Source organism: Chanos chanos, chromosome 2, assembly GCF_902362185.1.
Source record: "Chanos chanos chromosome 2, fChaCha1.1, whole genome shotgun sequence".
Lineage (NCBI taxonomy): Eukaryota > Metazoa > Chordata > Actinopteri > Gonorynchiformes > Chanidae > Chanos > Chanos chanos.
In genome coordinates, this window is record NC_044496.1 from 42,158,757 (window position 1) to 42,176,717 (window position 17,961).

At 40.8% G+C, this 17,961-nt stretch overlaps 1 protein-coding gene across 1 annotated transcript in view; it reads left to right on the plus strand.

The window, feature by feature from the left end:
• The window catches only part of il17rel (interleukin 17 receptor E-like), a 30,162-nt gene extending 12,605 nt beyond the window's left edge, over positions 1–17,557 (plus strand). The window contains exon 15 of the mRNA XM_030765352.1: positions 17,406–17,557. Within this exon, the coding sequence (XP_030621212.1) occupies positions 17,406–17,557 (152 nt within the window). The remainder of the gene's footprint in view (positions 1–17,405) is intronic.
• The last annotated feature ends 404 nt before the right edge of the window (positions 17,558–17,961 follow it).

A 17,961-nucleotide genomic window follows, 5' to 3' on the forward strand; every position in this document is an offset into this window, starting at 1 on the left:
GTTCTCAGGTACATGTGTATGTAAAAAAAACATACAAGAATTAACATGTATAATAACCTACTTGCTTTAATTATGCAGGTGCTTTTATGAAAACAATGTTGCACTTAGTTATATTTTCAGGTGTATATTTGCTGAATGTATGATCAAAATTCATGCATGTTTGTCCTTAATTTCCATTTGCATTATATTACCTTTAAAATAGTTTTAATTTGTGTTTTAATTTGCTGTTCTTGCATCTCATTCTGGATTGTTTGGGGACATCAGAAAATGTGTTTGGCCAACCCTCTTATTTATGATTGGTTTGGGGGGATAGGCAACTTTTCAGGTCAGTTGTTGATATTCACACTTAGTCTGAAGTAAGGCTTTGAATGAAATGAAAGTCTGTGTTCAGTAGGGGGCAGTATTGCACAGTACATGCTCACATTCAATACCTGTGCCAAATGCCTTCATGGTGTCCCTTATTAGGACAAAAACTCTGGTCATCAACCTTACAGTTATATGAACTTTCATCACTGGCCTTCCAAAACAAATAACAATCCCGATTTGAGTGATAGTCACTACTTGGTATAGAAATAAATAACAAAATAGGAAGTTCCAGGTGATGCTAATTTGTGACCAAACTCTTTCCAGCTGTGACTGTGAAATTCCTGTGTGAAGCACACACAGGGCTGTCTCGGGAGGGCGCTGGGTGGAGTAATGATGACAACATTCTTGTGGGCTAAAGTAAGCTCAGACTCACACTCTGAAACCAAGTCACAAATGTGGGTCAAATACCACAGGGATGGACCAGGTCTGCTTTTTCAGGGCTATCTGGGTAATCTTTGCCGTCCAGTCTCAATAACAGTGTCAAATCTACCCTCCCATCCAATCAACACCCACAATGAGTTAATGTAATACAAATATGACTGCAGCAACACATCCCGGTCTAAACGCGCTAACACCTTTTTGCTGTAATGCTTTTGTATCCGACAAACAAGCTGGTCAATCAGAGCCAACAGAATGAATAAGGATGTAAGGAATGATGTGGTATTTGAGGGCAGGTTTCGAGGCTGGCCATCCCTGATGAAACTGTTTATGTCACAGTTCATCACGTTTGTCTTTATCAAGGCATCAGTGATATTTCTGTCCAAGCACACACAAATACATAATTACACACGCCTGAACATACAGATTCTGGTTATGTGTGAGTGAGCCCCTGCTCCCACTTTGGTTGGAGGTGGGGATAGTGCCTCAGAGACAAAATGTGAATTATAATCCCAAAGCCACATTATGCTAAGCAAAACATCCCAATCAGCTTTGGTTTCCCCACCAAAAAACATGTATCAACTATGACTGTACTAAAAACCCTACTGTCCACAGATTATACTATATATGATTATACAAAAGTATTTCAACTGTGTGTGTGTGTGTGTGTGTGTGTGTATGCTGACACACTGTGAAATGAAGCCATATGAGGGCAATCAAAAAGCGATGACCTCATTGGAACATCCCACCTATTTTAGCCACCAGCCATCTCTGGATGTTGCCAGTGTGAGACATCTGATCAGATTGAGAGTACATCTACAAAGCAAAAACCATGAACTGTTGTCTTCTGGCACCATGTGAATCCAGCTACACTGAGCTCATCTCACAGTTGCATTAAGACAATACATAAAGATGTTGCAAAAAAATCTTTAGTTCTTTCCTTTGACCATTCAGTAAACTTAAGAGTACTGCAGAGTCAAATCCTCATTTGGGTTAACCTAACCAGACGCTTGTGTATCTGGATCTTATGGAGTGTGACAGGTGTTTAGGTCCTGTAGAGTCTTGTTTTTGTTGATATAATTTTTGGTTTTCCATGAATTCCCATACCATTGCACCCAAACATGAATGTCTGTAGAACACTTGACGTGGAAGAAAAATGGACTTTATGACCTTTGACATTTGTTTTAGGGGCTTTTGGCTCTGACTTGTGCGGGTGTCATCACTTTTTCTGCTTGGACACCCAGGGCCACCACTGAGTTTCTCCATCTGTTCCAGTACTGCTGTCTGACCTCAGGGATGACCAGGTCAGAGGTTGGTCAAGTGAAAGTACACAGGATTGTTTTAAGCTTACAATAGCAGAATTCATCTAAGACTGATTAACCTTGTTTACAAAAGACATTGAGAAAACAAATAGGTAAACATATCTGAAAAATCAGCGATGGGCAATCCATCTGTGAAGAGAAACTAGTGTCATAATTCCTTCTTTGGATGAACATTAGGCTTGGTAAAAACTGCATGCGACTGATGTTCTTAAGTGGGTCTTGAGAAAGGAGCTGGGGAGAAGATTGAATGAGAGTTGAAAAGAAAGACATGAAGAAAAGTAGAATGAACAAGAGACAAGAAATAACATAGAAAAATATTTAAGAAAGAGAAGCTCCCACTGGCAGATAGACTGACTTCTGTGACCTGAGGATTATCAATATAGTTTGTTGTGCACCAGTCTCCATGGGCGTGGCAGAGTTACCCTCCTATTCAGCAGCCCTGACCTCTCCGATAAAGATATATCAGCATGTGAGACAAGCTTTCTCCTGCACAGACAAGCACATTCTCTTTCTCATATGTTTTCATTCCTCTCAGTTTGCAGTGACCAATCACTGAGAGCCTTGTATTTCTCTCTGAAAGCACTCACCTCAGACTAGGTGAGTAAGGCTCTTCTATGCTTAGTCAGTCACTAAGGTTTCCATGATACGAGTTTCATAATATTGTCAGTGTAAAACACGTGGGAGAGAACGTTCGTTACTTGACTCTATCTGCAACCCCTTGAATCCCAGATGTTGGACACGTTGCACACTTATGAACAACTACAATGTCTAAACTGGGTACGTTAACAGTACATCTTGAGTCACAGCCTGATGAGAGTGAAGACTGATGAGAGCATACATCATACTGGCACTCCCCTGTTAAAATACCCAGTGTGTCTGGAGCTGATTGTACAGACATTGAGAAATGAGGATGAAAAAGAGGCCATCCAATTTCTCCCACTGTAAAAGCCCTTGTTCTCTGATTTCTCCTTTGTAATTTCTCTTGATCTTTCAGTAGATGAGTATGCAAATCTCGCACCAACTCGGTGCCAAATTTCAGCGGTGTTTGGTTTGGTTTAGAGCGCGTGACAATTCATTGTGAACAATACCATTGTCGTTTGGGCGTGTCATATTGTAAAAACTGAATCAACCGTGCAGCTGATTGATTTGTGAGGTCCATTCTAAAGCAGCAGTGCTTTAACATGAACAACAAAGAGGAAACAATGCAAATACAACTTGACAGATGGGCATGGTGTCATCAGCAATGGTCTTATCTGTTTTGTGGAAATTACACTCACTTAAAAGATGTCATAGTGCTAATCAGTCACCAAATGATTGGTCCATCACAGGTTTGTCTGTGACATACAGTTCCAAGGCTTACTCCCTTCGTATTACTTTGGAAAATGAAGTTGTTGATGCATGGAGCAGTTTTATGGTCTCTGGAAGGGACCATCCTTATATATCTGTCATCCCACAGGAGGGAGAGATAAATTCAGGGAACTGAAGCTGCTACAGGGGTTCGTTTTCCAAGAATGCATTTGCTCTCCCAGTGGAGTTCAGCTGTAAATGAAGTGTGATTCCCAAAGGGCTGTGGAATGGTGAATATCACTGAGCATTTGTGTAGTTCATAAAGATAATTGACTTGTGATGCTGTTAATAACTGACTCTGTTGGATCCATATTTAGTACAGCCTCTGAGAAGAAACTTCAGTTTCAACTTGCAGTTAGAATGGAATATTTCTAAAATGATTTTGGAGATATCTAAATTGTAAATAAAATGATCTAATACATCTACAGATGCTAGAGGTTATTTTAGAAATATGAATAAATTGGTCTGCTTTTCTGTCTCTGTGCTTTGTCTGTTCTTTCATGTGAAGGCAGGGACATGAGATCAAATTTTTGATTTTCTGCTGTGTCTCTGTGGTACACTTCTGGTGTTGTGTTTTAATGACTCTCTAACCAATCTGACCATATCTTCCTGAAACCTTGTCGTGCCCTTTATTTAAACTGATGAGTAAATGAGAGAGTTGTTTGGCTCCTTAAAAGGCTACACCCATACCACCCTCACATTTAAACTCAGCTAAACATTAGATATTCATGACTTTAACACATCATTGTCTAGCATTCCGTGCATGTTCTTTTTTTTCTTCTTTTTTGGGGGGGTGGGGGGCATGTGAACAAAGAGCACAATAAAGCAGACACCTGTTGCCAGACCATGGCCAGTGGGGGGAGTAATCAGCAAGACATTAGTTTTTGCAAGACTTTATGTCTCTCTCTTTCTCTCTCTTTCTCTCTCTCTCTCTCTCTCTCTCTCACTCCTACTTCTCCAAATCCACTGCCCCTTCCCACCCCTCTGTATATGGGTGTGTTTGCATATGTGAATTTTCGTAGTGCGCCAAAGGACACACCCCTGTCTAGTGACCCCTTCCCCCTGGCCTGCTGTAGAAAGGTTTGGAATACCCCTGGGAGTCTTGCTTTAGCATCTGAGCAGATGGTTCTACCCCCCAACCCCCGGCGCGCACACACACACACACACACACACCCCACCCTCACATCTCTTCATTTCAGTCCAACTATCTTTTCAGTGGGGTTTATTTGGGAGGATATATGAAACTTAAACAAAATTTGAGACACTAGAAGACCTCAAAAACCTTAACCTGTCTCTGCATGTGAAGTACAGAGTCCAGTGGTCTGGTTTATTCAATTCAATTCAGTGCAATTCAACTCAGTTCAATCAGTTCCACTCTGTTCCATTTATATGCCACTATTTACAACAGACCTTGTCACAAAGTAGTTTTACACATTGCTGGGCTTGATTCTCCTGGTAAACCTACCCAAAGTGATAATGGCAAGAAAAAACTCTGGCTATTGTAGGAGGAGTAGCCAGAAGAGGAACCAAGACTCAAAAGCAGAAATCTGTCCTTTTCAGGATAGTATGGGACTGTGTTGTTACAGTATAGAGTTAGGGCAGTTAGTCTATGTTAATCGATCATGGTAGATGGACAGACGTGCTGAGTATACATGCAAGATAGCAGTTTGCTCAGTCAGAGTACATCGAGCTTTCTGCAATGCAGTATACTATATTTAAAACAAAGAGTCTACGATACAATTTGGCTTTCAGCAAAAATTAGTCCTATCCCCAAACAAATGGCAACTAATCATTTTGCTATTCTGACATGCTATGAAAATTGTATTTTGTTTGAAACCTATTGAAATATTATCTCAACACTCAGGGTTGACTTTGTATCCTCATAGTGTGCAATACAGAGAAGATAATTTGTGTGGACAGATGAATAACTCAGAGACAATGACTCAAGCTCTCAGAATAGCTCATTATTTATGTTATCAAATGCTTGGCATATTTTGGGACTGGTAAATACGTAGAACTGCATATGTCTGCTTTTCATTTTACAGATGTATGTGCATTCCTGTGTGTGTGTGTGTGTGTGTGTGTGTGTGTGTGTGTTTACAGTGGATGAGTAAAGTACCACATGAGAGCAGCAGTCATGTATATATTCAATCAAGGGAATGTTACGGAGCTCACGTTAATGCTCAGCTGATTTGTCATGGTTACCCATATGTTGGTACCCTGTGGTTCATTTGCTGTTGGATCTGAGAGTGTGAGCCTCAGTCATTTTGTTATTGAAGTGTTGTAATCATCACACGGAACCCCATGTGAGAGAAGGCTTTTGAGAAAAAGGGATTGGTTCCATGGCAACTCTGTAAAGTAAACACAAACACATGTACATAGAGTCATTAGCATACTTTCACCATGAGATCATGCGTCTCTATCATCCATCACTTTGTTATTTCTGTCCTGTTTTAAACTCAGGCTCACATGTAGACTATTGGCTGAAGCAAAAAAGAAGTAAAAAAAACTTGTTTCTGTAAGGTTAAGGAGTATGCTGTCAGTGTGGTCAAACCCATGGTAAATGTGGCTGTTTGATGGTGTAAAATTAATGTACACTACTGTCCTTGCCAAAATGAGAAACTATAGTTTCAGGTCATAATATTTTGCTGTTGTTGTGACAAAGACATGTCTCCACAAATCATTGTTAAGTTGAGAGTGTAAAGCTGCTTCTGCTGTCCAGATGAGGACCCAGCTGCTTCTGACTCACTGGTGTCTGCCTCTCAGAGAACATTTACCCTACTGCAAATCTGCCCCAAGACATGTCTGGACTGCATGAACTCATTTGTGTGTGTGTGTGTGTGTGACTACACAGGCCTGTATAACCTAAGAGCTTGTGATAAATCCCATCTGCTGGATCTGTCAGAGGGTGGGCGCTTTACTTGGTCAGCTGTGGATCTGGAGGAGCTTTTGGACAGGCTTCAGGGAAGAGAAAAAGGAGAAGGCGAGAACTGTGACCTTTTTTGGCTTGAATGAGGTGAAAACGTGAGCCGAGACATTAGCTGACTGTCACACAACCTGTTGGAGAAGGATGGGGTTCTGTTGGAAAATAACCAGACACCATCAGGCTCTCTAATGGTATGTAGGGAGAGTAAAAAGTTCCCCTTCTCTAAATCTACTTTAGTGTATTACGCTTTCAATGCATCATATTCAGCACCTTGTGACTCAGTTTACTGTGATTTTTGCCACGTGTGTAGGCAAGTGTTTGCTGTATGCATGATAAAAGTTTTAAAGAAGCTCTAAATGTTCCCCATTATCATGCAGCCTTTAGGAGAAAGTCATAACTCATCTCACTGCAGGCACAAACATATATATATTTATATGAATGAGAACAATGAAGTGCCGCTTTAAAACTTTGTTTCATAAATGGAGTCTTGTTCACCGGATGCCACTGCCACCCATGGCTGCTCAGATATGGCTTGGGAAAAATGCAGGCATTTAGAATGATATTCCGTACAAGCAGTACAAGCAGTTCCGTATCCGCAGTTGCCATGGAAACCATAGTGTATTTGTGTGTGTGTGCGTGTGTGTGTGTGTGTGTGTGTGTGTGCGTGTGTGTGTGTGTGTCTTTGCGTCTGTGTGTGTGTGTGTTTGTCGGTGTGCATATGTGAGTGAATCCCGTTTTGAAATGAGTTCTGCAGACGGAAGATCAGGTTAGGGTTCATCGCGGTCTGCAGCTTTGAGCTACTGTCCTTGACATTCCTGCTTTAAGGGGGTTAAACAAAACTTCCCACATCCCTTGGTGGACCTCCGCAGACCAGGATTACTGCAGTGTTCATTACATCAATTAAAACGGTATCAAAAAAGTATTTGCTAACAACCTTTTCTCCATGATGAGAATGAGATAAAAATACACTTTAAAAAAGATAACATTGGCTAAATAAAGCTCTTTGTAGACGGATAATTATTGTAGCCATTCCACTGATGGATGAATAGTGATTTCATTTTTTTTTTTGTCAATGATGTGCATGTATTCATTCTGCAAGATCTGTACAAAATGTTCCAAGGTTGAATGGCTGTTTCCTATGCAGTGTTCTGCTGCGCTCACTGTTCATGTAACCCAGAGTTCTGAACAATGTACAAACTGTATGTACCAGCTTCACCGCATTATCCAGCTACATGGAATCATCCTAGTCACATCAGATACACCTGGGCTGTGGGGGTTTGACTGACTGCATATACAATATATATGACAACAAAACATAAAGCTCTGGAACTATAAAGAGGGTTAGAGTCAAAAACATCATTTTATTTTCACAGCGTTTATTTGGTTACATCTCTTAATGATATTTAAAAAAAAAATTAACAGCCAGTGACATTTGCATTTCCACAGTAAGCCAGCAGGGGTGTGCTGGTTCGATGTGTGTGTCTGCAGTCTGGTGTGTGTAAAAGAGTGTGTATGAGAGGTGTGGTTCTGCAGGGTGGGTCAGCGAGTTCATTGTTGTGATGGAGAATGCAGCAGCGCCCCACAGACGCTCTGTGTCATTACACACACACACACACACACACACACACACACACAAAATCATACACGATTCCTCCACCTAGCGCATCCCTCTGAGCCCTGAAGGACGGGAACACCAGACGGAGATAGAAATTTGACATTTTGATACTGAACCTTTCGAACTTCTGTAATCCCCTTTTGATATTAACACAGTATTATATTGATTCTCTTTAACCACATTTATAATCAAATCAAAAAAACCCAGGGGGATTATACATTGTATTAATCAGGTACAGAAAATCTGCATTTTGAAAAAAGAAGAGAACAGAACAGCATGTACCCAGGTCTCGTCTGGCCAGGCGAACCAGTACACACAGTCACACTGCGTTGTATTTATGGTAAACTACACAGAATATATAATCCGTCCTTCAAAGTGATATAGACGGAACATGACAGTTTGCTCTCTCTCTCTCTCTCTCTCTCTCTCTGTCACACACACATGCATACGTACACACGAAGTGACACGATTTGAGCACACAGTAAGACAGGGAGACATAATGACATGCTGAGTGTAGACATGAAAGCTGTTAGAGAGGAGGGAGTGCGAATGAGTGAGAGAACGTGTGTGTGGAGAGAGAAACAAAGTGGCGTTGTCTCTTTAAGAGAACGCTGCAGCAGCACAGCAGACAGGTGAACTGAGGACACGCTGGCACTCTCTCAGCTCTCCACCAAACACCACAAACGCCACAGAGAGAGAGAGAGAGAGAGAGAGGGAGAGAGAGAGAGAGCAAGAGGGAGAGAGAGAGAGAGAGAGAGAGAGAGAGAGGGAGAGAGAGATCTGACGCCACTCTCCATCATTTTGACTGAAACAGATGAATAAAGAGACTGAATTGTAAGCTGTGAGGAAGGGGACAAAAGAGAGTCTGAAAGAGCAGTATGCTTTCCTTTCTTTCCCCTTCTAGAAATCTTGCATGTTTCTGGCCTTTACAGCTTAATCATGTACCGTGTAAAAAATGAAATAAACGTATATGTTTCATTTAAACAAACACACACACACACGCACACACACAAATGCCTCCATGGATCCAGCTTCTTAATTTGCATGTGATACAAAGGATGTTTGACTGCTAATTTGTATCAATTTCATGTTTGCATAAAGAGGTTTCTGTGGAGCTGAACAATCCATTGGGTAAAAGTACCACATTTATTTGCCAGTGATGTTCCATTGACTTGGCCATGTTGTGCCATGTCTGGTGATAGTCTTTTTTTTTTATCTTTCTTTCTAAGAAAGGGACCACATATCCAAATTAAATAAAGTATTTCTTCATTTTAAAGTAAGAGCACTGACATATTGAAAACCAAATATATCTGAGCGGTTTAATTTTCTTTAAAGATGTAACCCTAGAATTTAAAAGGCATACAGCGACAACCTAAAAGAAAAAGTTGCATTTTTTGACAGTTTGCTTGGGTTTATTATTAGGTGCACAGCTGGTTATATGTAATTCAAATTGTTTGAAAGGCAAATTCGGTCCTGGAAGCCCACACCACTGCACACTGGCTGGTGAGATTAGCTGAAGAAGGTGTGTTAAAGCAGGGAGAAATCTAGAATGTGCAGTGCTGTGAGTCTCCAGGAGCAGGTTAAGGAAACGCTGTACTACACTGCTCTTTGTAGAGATATAATTATGTGAGTAATTGCTCTCAACCAGCCACAGCCCTCAGCTTATCTCAACAAACTGGCAGATCTGCATGTTGGGTAAGAAGTGCATGTTGGCCCTTCTAAAAGATTTTATAGTTTTAAAATGCGTAATGCATAAACAACACGTCTTTGCAAGTCTCCAAGGTAAAAATGAAATTGGAAAAATATATTTAAAAATAAAAATATAACTGGAAATAAAAGAATAAACAAAACAAAAAGGTGACTGTGACACATCAAACGGGCTGCATGGCGAATGAATGTGAGGCGCAGTCAGAGTAAGGATGTTGTAACATGAGACGGGTTCATAAGGAGCCTTGTCACAGGCTTGGAAAGGGAGTCCACTTTCAGCAGGCTCCAGCTTTTTGCCAGTCCCCTCTCCACATCAAACAGACACCAAATGATTACATCTCAATACAACGTTTGTTTAACTGGGGCAATTTTTTTGTTAACACAGACAAACCATACAAATACAGATTTTTCAGTGAAAGAAAAGCATCCTTTAAAGAACGTTGAGTGAAACACTAAGCATTGTTTATAGAAGTGATCGCAAAACAACACCCCATCTTGTCTTGAGGGACCCGAGAGGGTTGGGAGAACTTGATGGATGAGGGTCTTATTTCTGAACCCGACTGGACCTGTCAAGGGAAAATCACCCCTTGTTCGTCTCTAGGCGCTTGCCAGACATTTTGGCTCCAAGGAGGTGACTTTACTTTGCTCTTGGCTCCCAAAAAGATTTAAGAAAACATCAAAATCCTGTGAAATGGGTGCTTCAAAATGGCTCGGGCTCCCTCAGCACGTTGAGTGAGGTCATCGAAGCAAACTCAGAGCAACCTTTGTTTTAGTTGCGTATTTAAGGTGTAAGGCATTTCTGGAAGCCTGCCCAAGTCCTGCTCCTTCTCCTGTTATTTTCCTCCCCTCTCTCCTTCTCTCCCTCCCTCTCACACTTTTTCTTTTGGTGTCTTGACTGGGTGAGAAAAAAGCCCTAGCCGATTGTTAAGGGGCCCTCTGTTCGGAGGAACAAAAGGCCTCCTCTCTCTCAGACAGGGAGAGAGCTGAGTTTCCGGTATGAGATCATTGTGTTGGAGGAGAGGAAGAGCAGTGGTGAATGGGAGATTTTTCGCCTTGTGGTCTGGAATGGTGGGATGGAGAAAAGGGGGGATGACTGAGTTTGTCACAGCCTGGCTCAGCTTGGCTGGCCCCGCAGCTGCAGCTTTGCACAAACATAGGAAAGAAGGGAAAGAAGCAGTGACTACCCAGTACCACTTAAAGACCGGGATTCAGTTGGGGGAAAAATTAATGGAGGGCTGTTCAGTTTCTATTGAACTGCCTTGCAGTCCAACAACCAGCCGTATCCAAATGTTGCATTCAGAGTTTTGTCATCAATGCACAGAGTGTGGAAGCAGGCATATGCTTTAAATGTTACTGAAATGAGATGCAAATGGATCCTTGATTTGTTCTGATGTCTTTTTCTCTCCAGAGAAGCCTGTTCCGGTTATAAAACACATTACTTTGTTTGCCTGTCATTATTGTAACATAAGCCAGGCATTAACGATTAAACAGGGGGATTTTTCAACACACCTTCAAGTCATTTCACAATTTGAAGCAATCTAGATAAATTGTCAACATTAATACAAATGAACAGTGATTCAGGGAACTAGTAAAATTTTTCCAGGGTGTTCCACGTCCTCAGACACTCTCCTCACATCAGATCCTCTTCATATCTTAGATCCGTGAATCCTGGATCTATTGTGATTTTGCCACGATTGGTGATTTAGCTGAGGTTGCAGGCTAGGATAATGGTCTGTTAACACAATTTTTTGTGAGGAATCAGAGCACCAGTCCGTTTCACTTGCAGAAAAGTGTCTGATCAAAGTTGAGGTTATAGTTTACTAATAAAGGAGGGTACACAGATTAGGTAATGAGCGAAATGGGATTGCCTCTCATGACTTTCACAGTTATTTGCTAAACTGAACAGGAGATAGGAAGAGAAATGTTCAGGAGTGGCAACTGTAATAAAAGAGTGTGGAATAAGTCCACAAATGTCTGGAGTTAGATACTCTAACATATATCAATGCTATGGAGAGAGAAGCAACTCAGGAATATTTGTACTTTTTTCTGCTGGTAGACTGGAGCTGTACATGATGACAGCCTTGACCATGACTCAGAAGAAGAAAAAATTCAGTTGCAAAGGTTCAGGTTTTTATCACCAATTCACTGTTGTTTATCCTAGGAAAGATTACACCGAGGAAATTCATATTAATGGTTAAAGGTATGGATGCAGTTGTCTGTTGTTATTATGTTGACATTCAGTGAAGGTTACAGTGCTGTGTGTCGTTGGGGTAAGGAGCCTTTTACATGAAGTCTCTGAGTCTCTGTTTTCATATCTTTGAGTTTACAACTGCCAGAAGTTTAATGTCCGAGGTGCAGGTTCCTGCATGTCTCTGCCAAGGCATCACTTATACTTTAGAGAAAACTCACTGATGCATTGTATTCTCCTGTTGCTGTGGCAAGTGCCACAGGAATCAGCTCTGATCAGGCGTGCCTAATATATTCTGGAGTATCTGATGCCTGATCCCAACTGATGTTACACAGGCAGAGATTGCGCCAACTAGAACATTGCGTGGGTATGTAATCCTAACTTCCCTTTTGTAGCAAGGAAAATCTGTTTGAAATGGATGAGGTGGTAGGACAGCAGCCATGCTTTTTAACCTATGAGTACATCGCTCAAGTGGGTAGTTTTCTTTTTATTTGTCTGTGGCATGTAATTTCATTATGATATGTCTATCATGAGTGATTTGGCTATGATTATATCGTTGTATCTGTTTCAGCTGTAATATTTCTCTGTTGATAGAAGATTCCTGATGATGCAGTTATGGTTGGTGGCAGAAAAGAAGCAGTCTTCTTCTCCACTCGTGGGTCTGGCTCTCAGATATATATCAGTGAACAGGGCTTCTGAGTGGTGAGTGAGTTCAAGGTTTTCCATCAATGTCATCCACAGCGCACAGTGCCAGCCTGAGGCAGACAAACCCGTTCCTCTGCAGCCAAACGTCTGGCACACAGTGGACAAATGTCATTGTCTCTGGGGTTCAGCGCTGCTCAACAAAGCCACACTCCATACTGTCTCATACTAGTCTCATTGTAGAAGCTCAGAGCCCCACCTCAGGGCCTATGCTCTCAGTCTCAAGAATGTTGATCAACTATTACAATCTGGAATTAATCAGTTTAAGGGCCCATGAAGCAGCATTTGATGTTTCAGATTTGTTATTTGAGTCTCTTTTAACTCACATGAATCCAAACCACTGGCACTTAAATGGTAGTTTCTGTTCTTTCGGTTAATATTGCATGTTATATGAGGCTAAGTAATAATAAAACAATGCAGAGTTTCTTTTTTGTACATTGTGTCAGTGGTGTGTCCCCTTATATACTGAATATTTCTAGAAATAAGTGTGGTAATCAGCATAATAATCAGAATAATAGGTAAAACTGTGCAATTTGTGTTTGCAATTTTCACCAAGATGCACATAGATTTGACTGAAGTCACTGTGTTCTGTAGCTCTTATTGTGTCATTCAATTGTGCAACTGCTATGTTTTCCAGTTACTACTGATACAACTTGCATTTATCTCCCCCTTCCCACGATAGAGCAGGATTCTCAAATAACAAAATAATAAGTTTAGATCAAAAGAGTAGTTACTGCTTGGCTTTGCCTTATTAGGCACTGTTTGATATCCGATATCCGCACGATTATTAGATTACTTAAAATTGCCTCAAAATTATTTGAGCAGTCTAGAAAATCACTCTTTTCAGTTTGTCTGTCATCACTCTGCTGTAACAGATTCACCCAGTGTACACTCTCAAACCTGTAACAGTACTCCCAGAGAAGGGGTCTTATCAGGTGAGGGAAAGGCTCATGGCAATTCCATATTTTTTTTACGTGACCTGGATTTAAAGTTAAGTATTGGGATGTGTGTGTGTGTGTGTGTGTGTGTGTGTGTGTGTGTGTGTGTGTTTGTGTATGTGCGTGTGTGTGTGTGTGTCTGTGTCTGTCTGTGAGTGTGGAACTGTAGCAGAGGTAAATCAGCTAAGGACAGTACCACAGGACAACATGTTTCCCTGAGTCTGAAAAGACACAATGTGCTCTGAGAACTGTGGTGAGTCTGTTACTTTATCATGAGCAGCCAAGCATGTTCAGAAGAGCTACTCCTGATCATGGCATGCTGAAGTAGGGAGCAAATATATTCGATAACCCCTGCATGTTATTTTTCCATGCGTTTCCATTTTTATTATGCATCATCTGTTACTCTGAGCTGATTCCAGAGGGAATGATAGAATCCTTCAAACCAGCAGAGAGCTTAAAATAATACCATTATTTTGGCAGATCAATGAGACAATTTGGAGACATTTTACGTGATGCCCCACAAAGAGATGCTAATAAATATCATTCATATGACATAATGAGAGCGCTATGATTAGCACTTCAGTTGTGGATATGTAAAATGCCTCTGATGTAAAATTGCTATTCAAGCCTCAGCTGATTCAAGGGAGCAAAACTTTGATCAGAGGTTGAAAAGTGTATTACTATTTGAAGAAAAGGTAGTGTCAAGTATGCACCTCAAAGTAAATGAAAATGTGACATTTTCCTTACGTTGGAAATGAGCGTTTATACATAGGAACAGTGAAAAGTATAAATATAGAATGAGGGAACAACTAAAAAGCCAAAAAGTTTGCATGTAAAACAGATAAAAATTCAGTGATGAAACGATGTAAGACAAGTTACTGAAAATATATTAGTTAAGAAAAGGCTCAAAATGACTGTTGGAAGAAAATGAAGCATAGCTGGACTCTGAAAAAGCTGAAGTCTTTCCACAGTTTTCTTAAACAGCCAAACGAGAGGAGTATTATTGCAATCAAGGCATCTAATGAACAAAATATGGCTCTGCATTATATTATATTAAGAGTGATTTCACTTCAGTAGTTACTGTACAGAGAAAAGAATTGGCAACACGGTTCATTGAGGTCATATTTTAAAAAAGAACAAAACAAAAAAAAAATCCTTTTGATTATAAAACTCTACACACTCGATATAAATGAATAGTGGACATATAACAAACTAGCTGAACGCTTTTGATTTTTTTTTACTTACTGAAAGCATGTGAGAATATAAGTGATACAGTAATTGACCTCTGGAGGACACTACATTATAATAGTGTTCTTACATTTATTTACCCTTTGATGTATTTGCACTCACACCAGAAAGTGTGACGAAGCTTTCCAGAGGCTGAGTGAAAGGTGAGCTACACCATCAAACACAGCACCAAGATTCAGGAGAACTGGTGCTGGGATTGGAACTCAAGGAAAGATCAAGGAAAGGAAGTGTCTACATCCTGCAAAGGTCAAGGACACCCCTCATAATGGCCCAGTGCTCTGATCTGCAGTGGTTGTTATGTGATAGGTTGCGAGCAAAAGTTTTGCCTTTAATGACTTTTGGGGTCAGTGTAACCAGAGCTGGCATGTTGGTATGATGGGCGTGGCAAACCCTGCATGTGCCACTGACTGTAGCTGGATTTAGACTGACCTAATTCCTCCCTCTGCTTTACTCAGTCCCTGCAGGCACAAGCCACACAAGCTCATATCACTCCCCTCATGCTGCAGATGTAAACAAACAGAGGGAAAATCCATGTGTCACTGACCTCAAAGAAATCTGAACAGTCCACGTTAAAACCAAGATGCAAATGAGAATTACCACAACACTCAGTAAGAGTATTGAACTAGAATTGGAAATGAGATGAAATGCATTTGCTACATCAACATTTTCTTTTGAAACGATTAAGACAAAAGAAAACAGTTGACTCAAACTTTGTGCAGTAGGATTGGCTATGAGGTTGAAGGCATCATTCAGGCATTGTTGAAGACAATTGTCTGACAGAGTGGGAAATATCTCAGTGCTCTGAAAGGCATTGTTCTCCAAAAACACAAGCTTGTTTGAACTTAGTGAAGCAGTAAAAACAGTCAATGTGGAACAAAGATGACAACTTCTCCCTTGCACTTCCTGTTGTCAGATTGGTCCCACAAATCCATTATGTGGTCCAGTGAACCGATTTGCAAGCCCATCGTCTACATGTCTTCCTGTTTTCCACATGTCTGCTGAGAGCTGGTTTTTGTTGCCTCCCACAGCTGGGACTTTGGCAGGAAGGATCTTCTGAAACACACATGAACAAAGACACACACACACACACACACACACACACACACAACTCTGTATAAAAACATTTCATTCACCCCTCTTAGTGCCAGATGTGCATGTCTGGGAAAAGACTAGGTCATAATATCAGGAGTTTTAATCTTCCTCTCTCATGATTGTCCAGAGTGGCAGGAAGAGTCGATAGTGAGCCAAAAAAGGGCCGAAATAACCTGAATATGTGAAAATGCTTATTTAAAGTAATGTTATTTTAAGGGAGTTATTCTATCTTAAGGAATACATGCATTACCAGAGGCTGCATAGTGCATAACTGTTTTTCTGGTGTCGGTGACCCAGGAACACTAGCATACGCACAATGTTTCCTTTTATCTAAAGGGCATGTGGTTTACCATTTTGCGTTTTATCATGTCACAATCTTGCCTACAGTTGCAATCACTAGTTACAGAAATCTGTTATATCACAGCTGTACCACTTATTCAGTTTTAAAATGATACATCTGAAAACAAATTTTCAGATGTAAAAATGCTGATTTACACCTTCTCCACACATGGAAGAGTTAACAAAGTGAAAATGTTTGTGTGACCCTTTGACCTCGAGTCCTTTCATAAGTCTTTTCAAAGCCTGTCGTTAGTTTTTCCTCTGAAATGCTCTACTGGATTCTGTACAAGTGATAGATTGGGAACATCATGGATCTGTTTCCCAAGGGTGATCTTATTCACTGGCACTCGCAACAAAGTAAGCCATCCATGTCATATAATGTTTAAACATGTTCTCTGAAGCAGCTGATTATACCGTAGTATACAGGCGGTGTGTTTGAAATGCTTTGACTCAACTGCAGTGGCCGGTGAGAACGTATTCTTTTCTTCATCATGTCTTTTGGCTCTCAGACATAATGAGGAAACAATCTTCATGAAGCTATATCTAGGAAGAAAGAAAATCCACTGAAGAACAGCAAGAAATACCAGTGGTTAACCCTTAGGGTGACTGTCAGAAGGTGTACACATTATGATACTATGGGATATTGGTGGGCTTCACTGTCCAGCGTTAATGTAATTTTTCAAATGAAGTGACAGTTGCCTCGGTTGACTCTCTCTCGCCATCCAAAATTCTCTGTATCCTGTACCCTCAGAAACTCCTTTTTAAGTTTGAGCTGACTGGCTACGCAAGCCATTGGGAAAACCGGTGACTTGGCCCCTTTGCCTGTCTCAGTATTAATCAAAGAAGAGTAGCGTGAGTGGGTATCTGGAGATAGTCGTGTGCCTTTATGTATGCAGCTACCTGAGACCTGTGCCATCATGTCTGAAAGCAGTACATGATCAGAGTGCATTTAAATGACCTTTAGTATTTTTTATGAATAACCAGGGCAAGCAACCCACATGTTGAAACTAATGAGATGAGACAGGGTGATTTTCACTTGAGTCCAGCTCACATCTCCTGAAGGCTCCCTTAGGGACTCTGTATCCCTTCATTTCACACATCACAAAATAAAGGAGTGTATGTATTCTTGCCACACCACACCACCAAGCTACTGGGAGATACAGGTCCTTGACTAACTCTACACCTTTTTTCATAAAGAGTCCTTCTGTGAGAGGTTACTCTTGCTTTGTTGACACAGGGATGAATGAAGAAGTGAGGCTTAAAGAAATCTTTGTACCTTTCAGAGCTTTCTTGGTAGATCGTTTCTGTGATGACATGAAAGAAACTGGCTTCAGTGGACCCGGAGAAACAGCAGAAAGCCCCGGGGGACCCGTGACCTCAGATGACTGACTGTATCACATGCTTTGTGGGTTAACCTTGACTGAACCAGCAAGCATTTAAATATCACCCTGAGGGCTATGGCAACTGGAGAGAGAAACTTCACATTATTGTGGGGAAAAATTGTGGTCTCTGAGGTATTATTTTTCCCAGAGAATTAAAGCATGCACCCACACAGTGAACCACTGCCCTATAGTCTATGTTGGACAATTATGTAAAAAAGGCACAGTAATCAGCAATCGGTAATAAAAATGCAGTTTATTGCCATGTCGAAAAATTCTGCCTTGACACAGCTATCATTTCTTGGGACACAAGTGGGTAATCTCACATCTGTAATTCTTTGCTTTAGTGCGGTCTGGCAATAACTCATGTGTTGTCGATGTCGTTGTCATTTTGTTTTTGTTTTTTACCAGTTT